The sequence below is a fragment of the Candoia aspera genome, chromosome 1, assembly GCF_035149785.1.
Source record: "Candoia aspera isolate rCanAsp1 chromosome 1, rCanAsp1.hap2, whole genome shotgun sequence".
NCBI classification, from domain to species: Eukaryota; Metazoa; Chordata; class Lepidosauria; order Squamata; family Boidae; genus Candoia; species Candoia aspera.
The window spans coordinates 142,601,165-142,617,662 of record NC_086153.1 but is presented as its reverse complement, the minus strand read 5'-3'; the positions used below and the strand labels follow the sequence as shown (position 1 = coordinate 142,617,662).

Here is a 16,498-nt window from a genome sequence, read left to right as displayed (position 1 = left end):
TCTGTAATAGATTTTTAAAAACAGTATTTCATGGCAGTCTCACAGATGCTTGGCATCTAGCCTTCATGAAACAATCTTCAAGAGTGACTCCTAATTGTGATTCATTTATTTTAACATTAAAAAGATATGGCATAAATATTGCTCAGGGCTGTCACTAGCTGCAGGAATTGCTCCTTTAGTCATTAATTGTAATAATCCTTTTAAAATAATTTTTGTTTCAAAATGACAGTGACAGTCATGGGAATAAAATTTGTTTATGAACTCTGTAATTACTGATTATATGTAGTCTTGTTTTCCTAGAGTAATAAATATTTTGAGTAATATTTTTATGTTTTGAGTAAATAAATAAAGAGGTGACCTTATTATTGAGGAAGATTTGAAGTCTGTATAGATATTGGTTAGGTTTTGTTACTTGTACAATAATTGTACTGTGCATGTCACCAAAAGAGGAGGCTTCCTGAGCACAAGGTCTGTGTGTCAAAGCACAGAAGACCATAAAAAAATCTGTCTGTGGTAACAATAAAAATAATAAGTTGTGAAGAAGCTTCTGTCCATTTATCAACTGTGTTTTGGTATTTATCAGTTGTAATAACATGACCTCTGTCCTGTATACATCTATTTTATTAGATGTAATTTTATTTTTAGTTTTTTTATTTCTACAAATGTATAGAATTTATAGAAACATATTTCTAAATAATCTACAAAATACTGTTTTTCTGATTTTTATGGTATGATATAATACTAGTACATCCAGAATTTTCTGCACATCTGTTGGATGCATTGACTGTCTCAGTATTCAGACTACAATGTTTTGTACCTTGCAGCATTCCCCTTCCCTACCTGGTATATCACTGACAATATTCTGGGAATATATTTGCCTATATCTACTGACTAATACCTTTGTGATAAGTGATACAGTTTGTTTCCTGCTGCTCGTAGTAAATGAACTAGCTACCTTATCTTGCCCAACATACAGGCAGTTTTGCAGAGGAAAGACATTTTTCAACTTTGCTGCTTCTATTCTTCCAGAAGTAACTAAGATTATATGCTGTGACTTAGCACTTACTTTAGATGTTCTCTAATGCCTAAACCCATATTTTTATTTTACTTACAGAATTTATATCCCAGTTTTCTGCCAAAAATCATGCTCAAACAGTAGATGCCAATTTTAGAAATCAAGTTTGAAAATACAACTCTCATTCAAAATAAGCAAATCAGCTAAACATGCAATGAAGGTATAATTAAAAACACGCTTTTGGTTTCCACTAAAACCTGGATCCAGGAAAGATGACTCCTTATGTGATTTTGTGTTACACACAGCAACTGCTCCTTCCACTGCAGTGTTCACTTTTAATCGTTTTATGCATTGTATTTGAAAAAGGGCAACATCTGAATATACGCTTGGCCAGTTATTTAAACTGCTTTTAGTGCATACGCTGTTCTTTAAACAACAGACATGACAGCATTTTCAGTTGTAAATGTCACTGGGTATCTTTGATAAAGCAGCTGCTATGCATTTAAATGTCTGGCAACAAAGAAGAGAAAACCGTTGTAATTGTTGAGGTGTATATTTTATTATATCCCTTGTAGCTGGTAGTTTAACTTCTTGAAATGTACCTGCCAGGTAGTATAAAACTATCATTAGAAATCAATTTCACTTGTATAATTCCTTAATGTTTTAAATTTCTCTGTCGGGGTAGGATGGTGAATGTGTCTGATTAGAAGAATAAGATCTGATTAATAAGTCCACAAGGGAAAATACTTGGAGGGACGGTTAGGCCTATATGGTTGGGCCTATAGAAGTTGTATATGAATGTATACAATCTAATCACACCGAATGATGAACGCCCTGCTTGCCACCCTAGCAGGATTGGCGGCTGCCCTTAGCCAGTCAGGGAGCATCTGTATAACAGAGCTGAAATGAGAGCAGGATGTGCAAAGGATGGAAAGTTGTCACAGGACAAGTTCCTGTAGGACACTAAGTAGCAGAATAAAAGAGCAGAAGGAATCAGTTTTGTTTTGCTTCAGTTTGTTTTGCTGTATTACCTTGATCTATCACTCAAACTCAATTAAGAAAAAGCAATTCCTGCCACATCTAAATATGCCCACATTCCTGTCAAGCAGAATTAATTTGCTCTTGATTTACTGCCTTAGCAGGTACAGCAAGCACGATACAAAAATTAGATTGAATGCTCTTTCAGAGTGGAGAAACTTCTTTCCCAGCTGGGCTTTAACTTTGTCAGGAATTTCTTTACTTCTTCAATGTCCAAATTTTATATGTATATCACTTGGGGATGTTCTGAAAAGTGGGTAACATTGTCACTTGATTGTATATTGTAAAATGTTTCTTGATTTTTTAGTTGGTGAAGGAGTCCTTGGTGCTCTCTGAGTTTGGTCGTTTGCTTGCAGACATTTCATTACCCAACTAGGTAACATCATCAGCGTGTGTGTGGTTACCTAGTTGGGTAATGAAAAGTCTGCAAGAAAATGACCAAGCTCAGAGAGCACCAAGAACTCCATAGTTCAGTCCTGCACTACAGATATTCTCTTCTATTGGAAGGTTTCTTAATTTATTTTAAGATAATGCTGAAAGGTGCAAGAAAACGTCCAGTTTAAATTGAACACTAAGAGTATCTGGCCAAGGTGCCATATTTATGTCAAAGCACTATAATTGTTACAAAAGACTCCTTTATTAATTTGGCATGTCTTTTTAATTTTGCATTTTTAAAATATGGTCAGAAATCCTAAATCTGCCTTTAGGTTGGTTAAACTTCTACAAACAAAGGATACTATGCAAGAAGAACATCTCCCCCCGCAGCCCTTCATTTCCCTTTCATACGTTCTAAATGATCTCCCAGCCCTCTGGTTCTACTTTTTGAAAAAAAGCTTGCATGTCTTAAGCAACAGGAGTGGATGATACAGAAAGTTCCAAGAAATTAGAACTAGATTTGGGCTAAAATGTTTTCACATAGGTATAGATATGGAAAGACTATGTTTTGTGAGAAACCAGTTTTGATATGTAGGGAAGATGGAAGGTGCAGGATTTAAAAGGAAACTTTTTGGGAGAGCTGTACAAAATGAAGAGTTCAAGGATACTTCCCACAAAGACCCATAGTTGTCTTCTTTGACAAATAACTGCAACAAATGTGACTTAAATAAAATGAGGAAGTAAGCATGCTAAGTATATAATCTTGAGGGTAAACTATAGAGCATGAATATACTTGGTTTGTTGTTCATATTTTACTTTTTTGTTATATTCAAGAAAGCATTCTTATATACTGTTAACCAGTAATTAGCTATGTAGCTTTCTATTCCATTTTTAACTACTGTTAGGTGCCACTAAGAATATAAGTATATATTTCATTTTACAGGTGATGACCAGATGGAGAGAAAAGGACAGGTTTTGATACTTTTAGTAGAACAAGCCCTCCAGTATCAGGATTACAAAGCTGCAAATATGCACTGTCAAGAACTTATGGCTTCAGGTAAGGTATATCTGCACCCCATCCATACATGATAAAAATCATCTTGTGGATTTTCTAGATTGTATAAGATACCATGTTGTCCTCTGCTTTTCTCTTGAAATTTGATCAGTGCCTAATAAAGCCTATTTGTGAGGTTTCTATAGATATGCTGTGACATCCTTCTGATCTGGAAGATTATTGTTTTCTAGTGCAGAAGTCTTAAAGCCATTTAGTTTGTTATTTTTAAAAACTGGAAAGAAAAAAGAACATTTTTTATGCTGAGTGAAGGGAGGCATGTTGCGATGAGATACAAGTGGAGTTATTGAGGATGGAATGACAGATGCATATAGCTAATACATTCTCAATTACCATTTAATTTCCACTTTGTTTCTTTTTGTAATATCCATGGCAGGATACTCTAAAAGCTGGGAGGTTTGTAGCCAGTTAGGACAATCAGAAGGATATCAAGACATGGCTGTTCGGCAGCAGCTCCTAGCCTATGCTTTGACGCACTGTCCCCCAAGCGCCATAGAAATGCTGCTGGCAGCAAGCAATACTCTGCAGACTGAGGTATGTCTCAAATTTCTAAAGCTCTGTTTACTGCCTGATTAAAGGAACAATAAGTTACATCTTTATGCTAATGGAGTATGGAACTGGATGATTGCTTTGAAAAAAAATATTTAAATAACAAAGCAAAGCCAAAATGGTATGCATGGGTTTATTTTTCTTCTTGCAGAAAGTTCTATTTTCAATCAGTAATACTAGAAAGGACAGTTTGTTATACTGTACATTAGATGTTAAGTTCACATTCTTATTTGAATAATCAGTAATTGGAATGGAAAAACACCTGAATACTACAATATTGTATCTTCTTTTAATAATGTATGCCTTTTTTTAGAAATTGGAAGGGGGAAAATGGTTCCTGATAGAATCAAATCGATACATTTGGATGTTGTCACACCCCTAGCTTTCTGTTATGCCTAAATATACCGACTACCTTTCCTCAAAAACCACTGCTGGTTTGTGGATGACTTGTGGTGTCTGCTTGTGACATTCACCATCTTGAAAAAGAAAAAAGCTAAAATAGCAAATTTTTTCCCCCTAGTCCTACATAGTTTGTGGCAGTGGTTGGAGAAGCAGGTGGAGAGGAGGGAACTAACTGGTCAGGGACATTGAAGGTACACAAGTAACCAGAAGCACGATTTTTGTATTCATTCAAAGAGCTTGTATTGTATTTTTTGCCATTATCCATACAGTACAAGATTTCCACTCTGCTTTAAGGATATCCTTTCTTTGTCTATTCTCATTTGTTCTAATATGAAGAGTAAATTTAACCATCAGACATAGGAACTACATTTTATTACGCCAGTCTTTCCTAGAAGGGAACTTTTGAAATGATGATGGTGAAGATGAAGATCTGTGAGCCCAGTCAAAATGTACAGTTTCTAAAGCTAATATTCGCAGGCCATGAAATAGGTAACAGAAACTAGTCTGGAGAGTCCTTAGAATACGTGCATTTTTTAAAAATTTCTGTTTCTTATTGCAGATTCTGCGGCACTGTATGCATTTATGTTCTTTATAAGTTAATGTAATCCACCTTAAAATTCTTGCTCATTAAGTAGTCCTTTCTTCACTTTCTTTTTTTATCTTTATGCATTGCTTCTCATGATATACATAGAATATATTATACAAGTTTCTCTCCTTCCCTTCTTTTTTTTTTTTTAATAATTACAGGGAAGGAATGGATTCTGACTTTTAAACTATTTAACACAGACTGTGTTACATATTAGTTGGTATGTACATTATAGATCAGGGTATGCTTCCATCTGGAAAACAGTTTAAATTCTTAATTTTTTTTGAAGTGCAAAATTAAGAGCTAATTCAGTATTGGTTTGGCCAGAGTGATTTTCTAAATTCTACCAATAAGTAATTAAACAAAATGTGTAATTTTGTTTGTAGGTTCTTTATAATGCAGTCAACTACCAGATACGGCCTTCTGAAAAAGGAGAAAATGTAAATATCTCCAGACCACAAGCTGGAATCAAATCAGAGTGTCCTCTAGAGGTAAACCTTTTTATATAATACTGTTTTTCCCCCCAAATTGCATTTCCTTCAGAATTAGCATGAGTTCTCAAAAATAGCTTTTAATTATTGATTAATTTCTTACGCCCTTTTTACCTGTTCTCTCTTTTTCATGCTTTTTCAGCTTTTTGTTTTTCTTGGCTTTTTCTTGAGTTTCTTTCTCTTAGCTTTTCTATGTTCAGAGCCTGGGAGTCTTCCATGTCTTATATCGCATGCAATTTGTTAACTTAATATAATCACTGAGCCAAACAGTGAGGCCATGATAGCTGTTACAATACAAAGAACACATTAAGAGAGAAGACTTCAGAAGTTGAGCATGGACTTCTCAGGGGATTTCTGTTTTGTGCTATAGGTTTTATATTGTGAATTTATGTTACAAACTACAATGAAGGTTGGAAGCCAAAAGGGCCACCTATTCATGTTTTAAATAAATAAAAATACATTCATGAACTTAATTCCCAAGTTGGTCTCTACAGACCAGCTCTCAAGACAAAAGGAGGCTTGATTGCTTTACAGATTTGAGAAACACATTAAGATTTTAGAACATTCTATAGTTGTTTGCTCCCTACAAAATTTAGGCTATTTGATTCGGTTTGATGCATTCTTATATCAGTAATATATACTTTTTCCCCTTATGAAAATAAGCTGTGTATTGCAGGAGAATAGCTAAGAAAATCCTGTTGGAAGCAAGAGTTGAAGAGTTGTTATGTGAATGCATTCAGTCTTAAACTGCAAATTGCAGGAACTTGTGGTGTATTCTTTTTATTTTTTGTTTTCTGTTTTTTCTTGCATCTCCTCTTAATTGTAACTTAACTATACTTTATTAGAGTTGTACAGTGCTTTGAATTCAAAGGCAAAACGGTTTTTTGGAATCTGTAGAGGGACAAACATAGCACTCATCTACAACTCCTTAAACCAAGTGCACATTTTTCTAGCATTGTGCTGGAACTGCAGATGGCAACCATTGGTCCTAGAAAAAAATGCAGGTGCTACAAGGAGTTGCAGACAAATGTATATTAATTCCCCTGCATGCTCCAAAGCCCCTTTTTGCCCTTGAATCCAAAGTATAGCATTGCCCTAGTGTAATAGTCCAATAGTTGATCAATTGATTATGTGCCATCAACTCAGTGTTGATTCTTAGCCATCACATAGATAGATTTTCTCCTGGAGAGGATGTCCCCAGCTTGGTCCTTCAGGTCTGCCAACAGTGCACCCATTGCTGCTGTAATTGAGCCCACCCACCTTGCTGCTGGTTATCCTCTTCTTTTCTTTCTTTCCACCTTTTCCAGAATGAGAGCCTCCTCAAGAGGGCTGAATCTTTGCATAAAGTGTTCAAAGTATGATAATTTGAGCCTAATCATTTGTGCCTTGACGGTATTCTTAAAGGTCTTCTCCAACATCAAAGATCAAAAACATCAATACTCTTTATATCCTGCTTCTTCAAAATCTAACTTTCACTTCCATAGAATGTCATAGGGAAAACCATTGTCTGTACTATTCTGATCTTTTTAAGTATGGACACATCATGGCATTTGAATATCTTTTCCAAAGCCTTAATTACTACCCTACCAAGTGCTAGTCTGCAGCATATTTCTTGACTGCTGATTCCTTTACTCTTGATAGTTGATCCTAAAAGACAAAAGCTCTCCACCACTTCAATATCTTCACTGTCAGTTCTGTGGCTGGTTGCTTTACCTGTTGTGTTTAGTTTGGTCTTTATATTTAATCTAAGTCCCTTTTTTCACTGTGCTCCTTCATTACTAGATCATTTGCATCTTCAACTATCAGAGTAGTGCCATCAGCATACCACAGGTTATTGATGTTTGTTCTTTCATTTTCAAAACCACACTCATCTTCTTCCAATCTGGCTTCCATCAATATAATATCTGCATATAGGTTGAATAAATAAGGGGAGAGTATACAGCCTTGTCTTACTCCTTTGTGAACTAGAACCAATCAGTTTCACCATGTTCTGCTATACTGTGGTTTCCTGACCTGTGTACAGGTTTTGGCTGAGGACAATGAGATGTTCTGGGATTCCCATTTTTCTAGGCACATATATAGTTAATTGGGTTCATAGAAGACACCTGTCCTATAGATTATTCACAAATAAAGAATGTTTCTTTCTATTTTTTTAAATTAACATAACTTTATTTTGAACAAGGGGGCTTCATCATGAGAATTTCATCCAGCTTGTTATTTGGTTGGGAAATCTTTACTGAAATAATTTGTGTTAGGAGGTTGATGAAATAATCAGAATAAAACCACAGATGTCACACTTCCCAAACTGTGCTGTGCAATAAATCAAAGATCTCCTTCATGTCTCCTTCTGGCCTAGGAACTACTGATTTCTACCTTACTTACTTCAACCCTTATATCACCCCCTTTTCTATTATCTTTATCACCTTCCTCTCTGAGTTTAGTTTGGGAAACTGGAGTAGGTTGCCACTTCTCCTTCAATATCCGTCCCTTCTTTCTTGTCAGAAATTCCCTCCATCTCTTCCCACTTCCTGCTTGGGACAGCTTCCATTTCTATTTCTTCCTCATTAGGAACTACTCACCCCCTCCATTTGCCATAGAGGCAACAAAAAGGAAGAAGAGTGTTTCCCTGTTTACTATTCTGTGTAGAACACCTCAATTTCAGAACTATCTTTCATTTTCAGGTGGGTCAGCCTCTATTCTTCAGTTGTGCAACTTTCTTTTCCCATCAATCAAATATCTCATCCCTCAGATGGAATCCAGCTTGTTAGATAGTTGTGCAGAGGAGAGAAATCTGGTAGAAAGCCAGACAGGATCACCAAAAGTGGTGGTGGTAGTGGTGGTGGTGCTTCCTTATAAGGATGGTCAGCAGAGGGATTCTAGAAGAGCTTTTTATAATCTAGTTGGTTCTTAAGGAACCTCTGAGTGCCCTGAACTTCTAAATAAAAATAGAAAGCATGAGTGATATCCATGTTGTTGTTTATTCGTTTAGTCGCTTCCAACTCTTCGTGACTTCATGGACCAGCCCACGCCAGAGCTTCCTGTCGGTTGTCAACACCCCCAGCTCCCCCAGAGATGGGTCTGTCACCTCTAGAATATCATCCATCCACCTTGCTGGTTGCCATGATCTTGGCTTTTTGAGATTTAGCTGCAAGCCAGCTTTTGCACTTTCTTCTTTCACCTTCATCATAAGGCTCCTCAGTTCCTCTTCGCTTTCAGCCATCAAAGTGGTATCATCTGCATATCTGAGATTGTTAATGTTTCTTCCAGCGATTTTAACTCCAGCCTTGGATTCCTCAAGCCCAGCTTGTCGCATGATGTGTTCTGCATATAAGTTGAATAGGTAGGGTGAGAGTATACAGCCCTGCCGTACTCCTTTCCCAATCTTAAACCAGTCCGTTGTTCCGTGGTCTGTTCTTACTGTTGCTACTTGGTCGTTACACAGATTCTTCAGGAGGCAGACAAGATGACTTGGTATCCCCATACCACTAAGAACTTGCCACAATTTGTCATGGTCCACACAGTCAAAGGCTTTAGAATAGTCAATAAAACAGAAATAGATGTTTTTCTGAAACTCCCTGGCTTTTCCATTATCCATCAGATATTGGCAATTGGTCCCTAGTTCCTCTGCCTTTTCTAAACCCAGCTTGTACATCTGGCAATTCTCACTCCATGAATTGCTGAAGTCTACCTTGCAGGATCTTGATCAGGCTCTTACTGGCATGTGAAATGAGTGCCACTATTTGATAGTTTGAACATTCTTTAGTGTTTCCCTTTTTTGGTATGGGGATATAAGTTGATTTTTTCCAGTCTGATGACCATTCTTGTGTTTTCCAAATTTGCTGGCATATAGCATGCATTACCTTGACAGCATCATCTTGCAAGATTTTGAACAGTTCAGCTGGGATGCCGTCGTCTCCTGCTGCCTTGTTATTAGCAATGCTTCTTAAGGCCCATTCAACCTCACTCTTCAGGATGTCTGGCTCTAGCTCACTGACCACACCATCAAAGCTATCCCCGATATTGTTATTCTTCCTATACAGGTCTTCTGTATATTCTTGCCACCTTTTCTTGATCTCTTCTTCTTCTGTTAGGTCCTTGCCATCTTTGTTTTTGATCATATCCATTTTTGCCTGGAATTTACCTCCGATGTTTCTAATTTTCTGGAAGAGGTCTCTTGTCCTTCCTATTCTATTGTCTTCTTCCACTTCTGCGCATTGCTTGTTTAAAAATAATTCCTTATCTCTTCTGGCTACCCTCTGGAATTTTGCATTTAATTGGGCATATCTCCCCCTATCACTGTTGCCTTTTGCTTTCCTTCTTTCTTGGGCTACTTCTAGTGTCTCAGCAGACAGCCATTTTGCCTTCTTGGTTTTCTCTTTCTTTGGGATGTATTTTGTTGCTGCCTCCTGAACAATGTTGCGAACTTCTGTCCAGAGTTCTTCCGGGACCCTACCTGCTAAGTCTATTCCCTTAAATCTATTCTTCACCTCCACTGCATATTCCTTAGGAATATTAGTGAGCTCATATCTAGCTGATCTGTGGGTCTTCCCTAATCTCTTTAGTCTGATCCTAAATTGTGCAATAAAAAGTTCGTGATCTGAACTACAGTCAGCTCCAGGTCTTGTTTTTACCGACTGTACAGATGTCCGCCACCTTTGGCTGCAAAGGATGTAGTCAATCTGATTTCGGTGTTGTCCATCTGGGGAAGTCCATGTATAAAGCCGTCTCTTAGGTTGTTGGAAGAGAGTGTTTGTTATGCAGAGTGAGTTGTCTTGGCAAAATTCTATCAGCCTATGTCCTGCTTCGTTTTGTTCTCCCAGGCCATGCTTACCTGTAATTCCAGGTGTCATTTGACTGCCCACCTTAGCATTCCAGTCTCCCGTGATGAAAATAACGTCTCTTTTAGGCGTGTTGTCCAGTAGGTGCTGCAGATCCTCATAGAACTGCTCTACCTCACCTTCTTCAGCATCTGTGGTTGGGGCGTATATTTGGATCACTGTGATGTTAGATGGCTTGCCCTGAATTCGAATTGAGATCATTCTGTTATTTTTTGGATTGTGTCCAAGCACTGCTTTAGCCACTTGACTATTAATTATGAAGGCTACTCCATTTCTTCTGTGGTCCTCTTGTCCACAGTCGTTGATCTGGTGGTCATTTGATGTGAAGTGGCCCATTCCAGTCCATTTCAGTTCACTGACACCCAAAATGTCTATCTTTAATCTTGACATCTCACCAATAACCACATCCAATTTGCCCTGGCTCATAGATCTTACATTCCAGGTTCCAATGGTGTGTTGATCCTTAGAACATCGGATTTGCCGTTCACCACCAGCACCGTCGGCCGCTAGCCGTCCTTTCGCCTTTGAGCTAGCTGCGTCATCACATCTGGGGCTAGTTGAACTCATCCTCTGTTCCTCCCCAGTAGCATTTTGACCATCTTCTGACCTGGGGGTCTCATCTTCCGATGGTATACCGACATATCTCTGGTTGTACTGATCTATTTAGTTTTCACGGCAAGAATACTGGGGTGGGTTGCCATTACCTTCCCCAGGGATCGCATTTAGACTGACCTCTCTGTCATGACCTTCCCATCTTGGGTGGCCCTTCACGGTTTAGCTCATGGCATCATTGAGGTGCTCAAGCTCCAGCACCACGACAAGGTAATGATCCTTTGCTGAAGGTGATACCCATATGTTGTCTAAAATGGCAAAAATTTCCAGGGAAACTGTAACACTTTTTTATGCTTTGGGGAGGAGGAGGAACTCTTAGTAGGACACTTACATGCAAAATGGCCCTATTCTCAATAATAGACATAGGCATTGAGTGGATTGGCGTAACTTCTCTTGAGTAGATAATAGAACTCTGGTGGCCTAGGCTCAGTGTTCAAAATCCGATGTGTGGGTGGAGGCAAGGGAAGGAAGAAATGAAAGAGAATAATAGTATCTTCCCTTTCTGCCCATATTTTCCTTTTCTGCAATTCTTTCAGATTTCCGTCAGTGCCTAAGTAGATCTAGATTAATGTTGGCAGACTACTTAAGGTGCCTTGATGAGTGAGCCTATCCTATATTTCATCTGCTAATGTCAGCCCTTTGAGTAGCCAGGTCAGGAAATAGACTCCACAAATTTGACAAGAACTATGCAAATATAACTAGGTAGCAAGGACAAAGGAGTAAAAAGAGGAGTTACAAAAATGATAAATAAAAACAAATAAAAATGGAAACCAGTAAAAAAGATCCCAGAGCTTAAATTCAGAGTTGTTCATCCATTGCCACCTTTTTTCCTCTTCTCCTGACAGAAACTATACTTTACTGCAGTTTTTCTTCAGTTCTGGGAGTTGAAGTCCAAACATCTTAAAGAGGCTAAGGTTGAGAAACACTGCTTTATTGCAATAGGTTAGAATAACAGAATCTTGAAAGTCTACCTCAGTTTTCCCATCCCTCCCTCTTACACTTTTGTGAATTAGGAAGCGGTCAATATAAGCTTCTTTCTCACAGCTTTGCTGTTTTCCAAGCTCCAATATACTTTTGTTTATGTAATCATCACTGTCCTTTGCCTAGTTTCCCCAAGATCATTTCTGTGGCTGTCTATACCTATACCTACCCTATTTAAGCTGGTCACTTAAGCCTCTGTCATTTCACAAATTTGTTAGGCAAGGAGGCAGCTACACAGATGCTGCAGGATTGTGGTTAAAGAGTGGCATGAGGACCACTGGTGCCAATAGATTCTGTCTCATTTGTTAGGTAAGCTAGTTCATCATCTTGACTAACCGGTGCATTTGAGTTGACTTGGAAAAGAAAGTGTTGTTGACTTGGTCACTAGTTAGTGGTGCTGCCAGAGGGTCAACGCTGATCAGTTAATCTTTGAACCATAGTTGATGTCTCCCCTTCCATAGTAATAGAAATAAAGATTTGGCCTCAAACTGTTAGTCTTCTTGACTGGGCCTGGCAGTAAATTAAAGATCTTCTGATGTTTCATGGCTTAGCTTAACTCCTCAGCTTGATCAAAACTGGCAAGGAGGCAGGGGGTGGGAAATGGTGCATATGCTATGAAATCTGCCACATTCTGAAAAGGCCTTTTAAGAACCTGCAGGAAAAGAAAACAAATTTCCTCTTGAATTACTTCTTCTCTAGCTTAAGTTTGGCTGCTGTCATATGTTTAAATAATTTATGCTATTACTGTAATGTATTCAAGAGATACTTGACTAAAACCAAGAATCAGTATTTTAGAGCATTAAGTGATTAAAACATAGTGCTTAGGGATAAGCTGGTGTTTATTATTTGTTAATGGTAAAAGTAATAACTCAGGAAAATTGTTGAACATAAGATGGGGTAAAGGAGGCAACTTCATATTTTATCTGCTTAATGCTTACATTTTTTTAAAAAAAATAAGGATTTTATTTGTATGTCCTATTATGTTTCATAGTATGAAAATGAAATTATTGTGCACAGGAGATGTTGAACATAGTCACTGTCTTTAAATACCTGTTTGTATTTTTAAAATGTTTCTTGAAATACATACAGAAATAATGACTTGTTTTCTATATAAATTCTGTTGTAATTAATATAGTGTAGAGTGGGAATACATAGCTTGTTGCCCCACAGCCACATGTATCCCCCAGCATAGAATAAACTCCTATAAAATCTTGTGTACAATTGCTACCAAATTTACACTGTAATATGAAAGGGAAAATATTAAATACATGAGGAATAATCATATTAATCATATTAAATTAATTTATATTAAATTTAAAATAAATGCAATGCAGTTTCTTTTCCTGACTCCACTAACATTTTGAGCAGTCAAATGTGTCTTTTGGCCTGAAACAGATACAGATATGAGTGCATATACCCATACCCATGCATAGTAATTCTTACATACATTCATCATTCCTCTGCTGACAGCATTTTAAGCAGAGATACAGAGAGTTTGAGTTTCCAGGAATTTTCAAGTCATGGAACCCGTTTTTTTTTTTTTTTTTAAAGAAACACCCAGAACTCTGCCTGCTTCTCACACACTGAGTGACAAATTTGTCATAAGCAAAGGTGCCCCCTGGGAAATGGGACTTGTGAATGTCAGCCAACCATCCTTTTCTTAGAAAATTGCACTGGACACCCCTGCTGGCATATGAGTTGATTTTTTTTTTTTTGTCCTTAACCACCATAAGAAGCCCATTAAGATCTTATAGAACCCAAGGGGTTTCATGGAACACAGTTTGAAAACCCTAATCTAAAGCAGTCTTGAGCAGGGTTTCAGGAGAGAGAAGAAAGCCTTGTGCTTATTCTGCCATTTCAGCAAAGAAAAGTGAGGTGCAAAAAATACATTCACTTGTTGCCAATAATCAATATTAAATGGTAAGGTATCAAACTTGGACCAGGAAGATCCAGGTTCAAGTCTTTACTTGATAATAGAAATTATTTCAGTGATTTTAAGGCATTTATGATTTCTCAGCCCAATGTACTACATAAGGTCATCATTGTTGGATAAAGTTAGAGGAGGGAAATAACTAAATATGCTACCTTGTGTTTCTCTTTATAAATCTGTGTGTGGAAGAAGCTGGGGAAAAAAGTGTATGTGAAAGACTTTCATCTTTATTTTATAACTGTGGTTAAGAGGAAAGCTCTTATTTTTGTATGCTGCTTTTTAAAAAAATAAAAAAATGATATTTAAATGGTTTACAGAAATAAAATCAGTTAAACTAGCACAAAACTAGATAGTATGTTTCATCAACTATGGATATTCAGTTGCTCCTGCTTTATCATAATTAGCAATGTCACATATTTTCAGGGGGAGTGTGGGGCTCCCCTCCAGGTGTGAGAGACGTGGAGGGAGTACAGGATTGTATGGTTGTATGTAAGAGTACCCAACCTTGAGTGAGAAACAGGTGGGTAGGAGTGGGTGGGGTGCCCCTGCAACCAGTGAGAGAGACTGAGGTTGGGGCACAGTGAGTGAGTAGATGGGGGGTAGGCCCTAACAGCACCTAGAGCAGGAGCTGGTGCGCTGGGGGGACTGCTATCACCCAAGGTTGACTGAGTGTGGGAGGATGTGTGCGTGGGGGAGGGGACCCTTGTTTCAATCCAGGGTTTCTGGGAATCCGGGAGTAGAGGCAACTTGCCCTAGAAACTCTGGGGGCTGCAGGGCAGGTTACCCCATTGAGGTGGTGATGGGCAGGGGATATTACGACAGGAACCGGAGGGCAGGCCAGCTCCGGAAAAGACAACCCCCTGGTGTTTGTTACTGGTGGCGTGTTCTGGCCCTTGGGTTCATACCCAGGCCCTGGACAGTGGATCCTTGAGAGCCCTGGTCTCCGGCTGCTGCTTCTTAATGCCAGGTCAGTCAACAAGGCCCCCCTCATATGTGATTTGATCACAGAGGAAGGGGCAGACCTGGAGTGTATCACTGAGACCTGGTTGGGCCTAGGGGGTAGCCCTTTCGGAAATGTGCCCAGCCGGGTTTCAGGTGTAGCACCAGCCAAGACACCAGGGTAGGGGAGAGGGGTGGTGGTTGTCATCTGAGAGCTTCTAGTGGCCTTCAGGGGTGCTGCTCCACAAGTGGCTGGTTGTGAGACCATGTTCCTGATGTTGGGCTCCCGAGAACAGTTGGGATTGTTGCTACTGTACCTGCCTCCCTGTCGCATAGCAACCTCCCTACCTGAGCTGCTGGAGGCCATCTTGGGGTTGGCGGTGGAGTTTCCCAGACTCATGGTTCTGGGGGACTTCAACCTGCTGTCCCTGGGGCATGCCTCAGAGGCGGCTTGGGAGTTCATGGCCACCATGTTGGCCATGGGCCTGTCCCAGATTATTCAGGACCTGAGTCGAGCAAGTAGCTTCGCACTGGACTTGGTTTTCTTGCCAGAGCAGTGACAATGTGATCTGAAGGGAGAGTTATATCTGTCCCCTCTGTCATGGTCAGATCATGCCCTGGTGACCTTGATATTCTCCTATGCTACCCCCCTCTGCAGGGAGGCAGGAGCCATTCTAGTGGTCTGCCCCCAGTGACTGATGGACCCAGTGGGTTTTCAGAAGGTGCTAGGGGTTATACCTGAGGATCTACTGCACGGTCCAGTGGAAGTCCTGGCTGCAGCCTGGACTAGGGAAGTGGCCGGGGCCTTGGATAGGATCGTGCCTGTACGGCCTCTCCTGCCCCATTTTACCCGAAACTCCCCATGGTTTATGGGGGAGTTGCGGGTTTTGAAGAGAGTTAAGAGATGCCTAAAGCGCTCCTGGAGGAAGACAAAGACCAAATCTGACTGAACACAAGCTAGAGCCTCTATTAAGGCCTATCTTGTGGTGATAAGAGTGGCAAAATGTTAATATCTCTCCACCCTTATTGCGTCCGCAGAATGCCACCTGATGGCCCTATTTAAAATTACTCAGTCTCTTTTAGGTAAGGTAGACTCAATGCCCCACCTACAGGGTTGTGCAGAGGAGTTTTCTGAGCATCTGCAGGATAAAATCACTCAGATCCATTCCAAGTTGGACTCTAAAAGATGAATTTGTGCAAAGGCTTTCCTGGCCGTAGCTGCCACCTGCTGTTTGAACAGGAGATATGAGTCCAAAGAAACCCCCAAATTGCATACCAGTCCCAAAAGGGGAAGTGCAGCCCTGTTTTGGTCTAAGGATGGAACATCTCCAGTCCCGGGAGATCCAAATAAACACAGCCTTGTTACACTACACAGTCTTGTATTGTAAAACAAAGTAATCTAGGTATAAATTAGGCACATGCCTAGAGGGCATCCAACTTGCCTTCCAAATATATAGGTACATACACAGGATCATGATGGTCAAATAAGATGAGTGATTTTATCCACACAGGGCAGTCTTACATGGCTGGTTTCCAGGCTGAAATCAGGTATTCTGTTGTCGAATGAGGATATGGAAGGCAGTGTTGGATGTCTGATTGGTTGAGAAGTCTATTGTTCTGTTGTTCCATGAGGCTGCTTTTCATTGTTCCCTGAGTATACTGACACGGGA

The 16,498-nt window shown here is 39.4% G+C and overlaps 1 protein-coding gene across 1 annotated transcript in view; it reads left to right on the top strand.

Annotated features, from left to right (window-relative positions):
- NBAS (NBAS subunit of NRZ tethering complex) overlaps positions 1-16,498 on the top strand; it is a 189,778-nt gene that overhangs the window by 74,535 nt on the left and 98,745 nt on the right. The window contains exons 33-35 of the mRNA XM_063314683.1: positions 3,372-3,485; positions 3,877-4,034; positions 5,424-5,528. Of these exons, the coding sequence (XP_063170753.1) occupies positions 3,372-3,485; positions 3,877-4,034; positions 5,424-5,528 (377 nt within the window). The remainder of the gene's footprint in view (positions 1-3,371; positions 3,486-3,876; positions 4,035-5,423; positions 5,529-16,498) is intronic.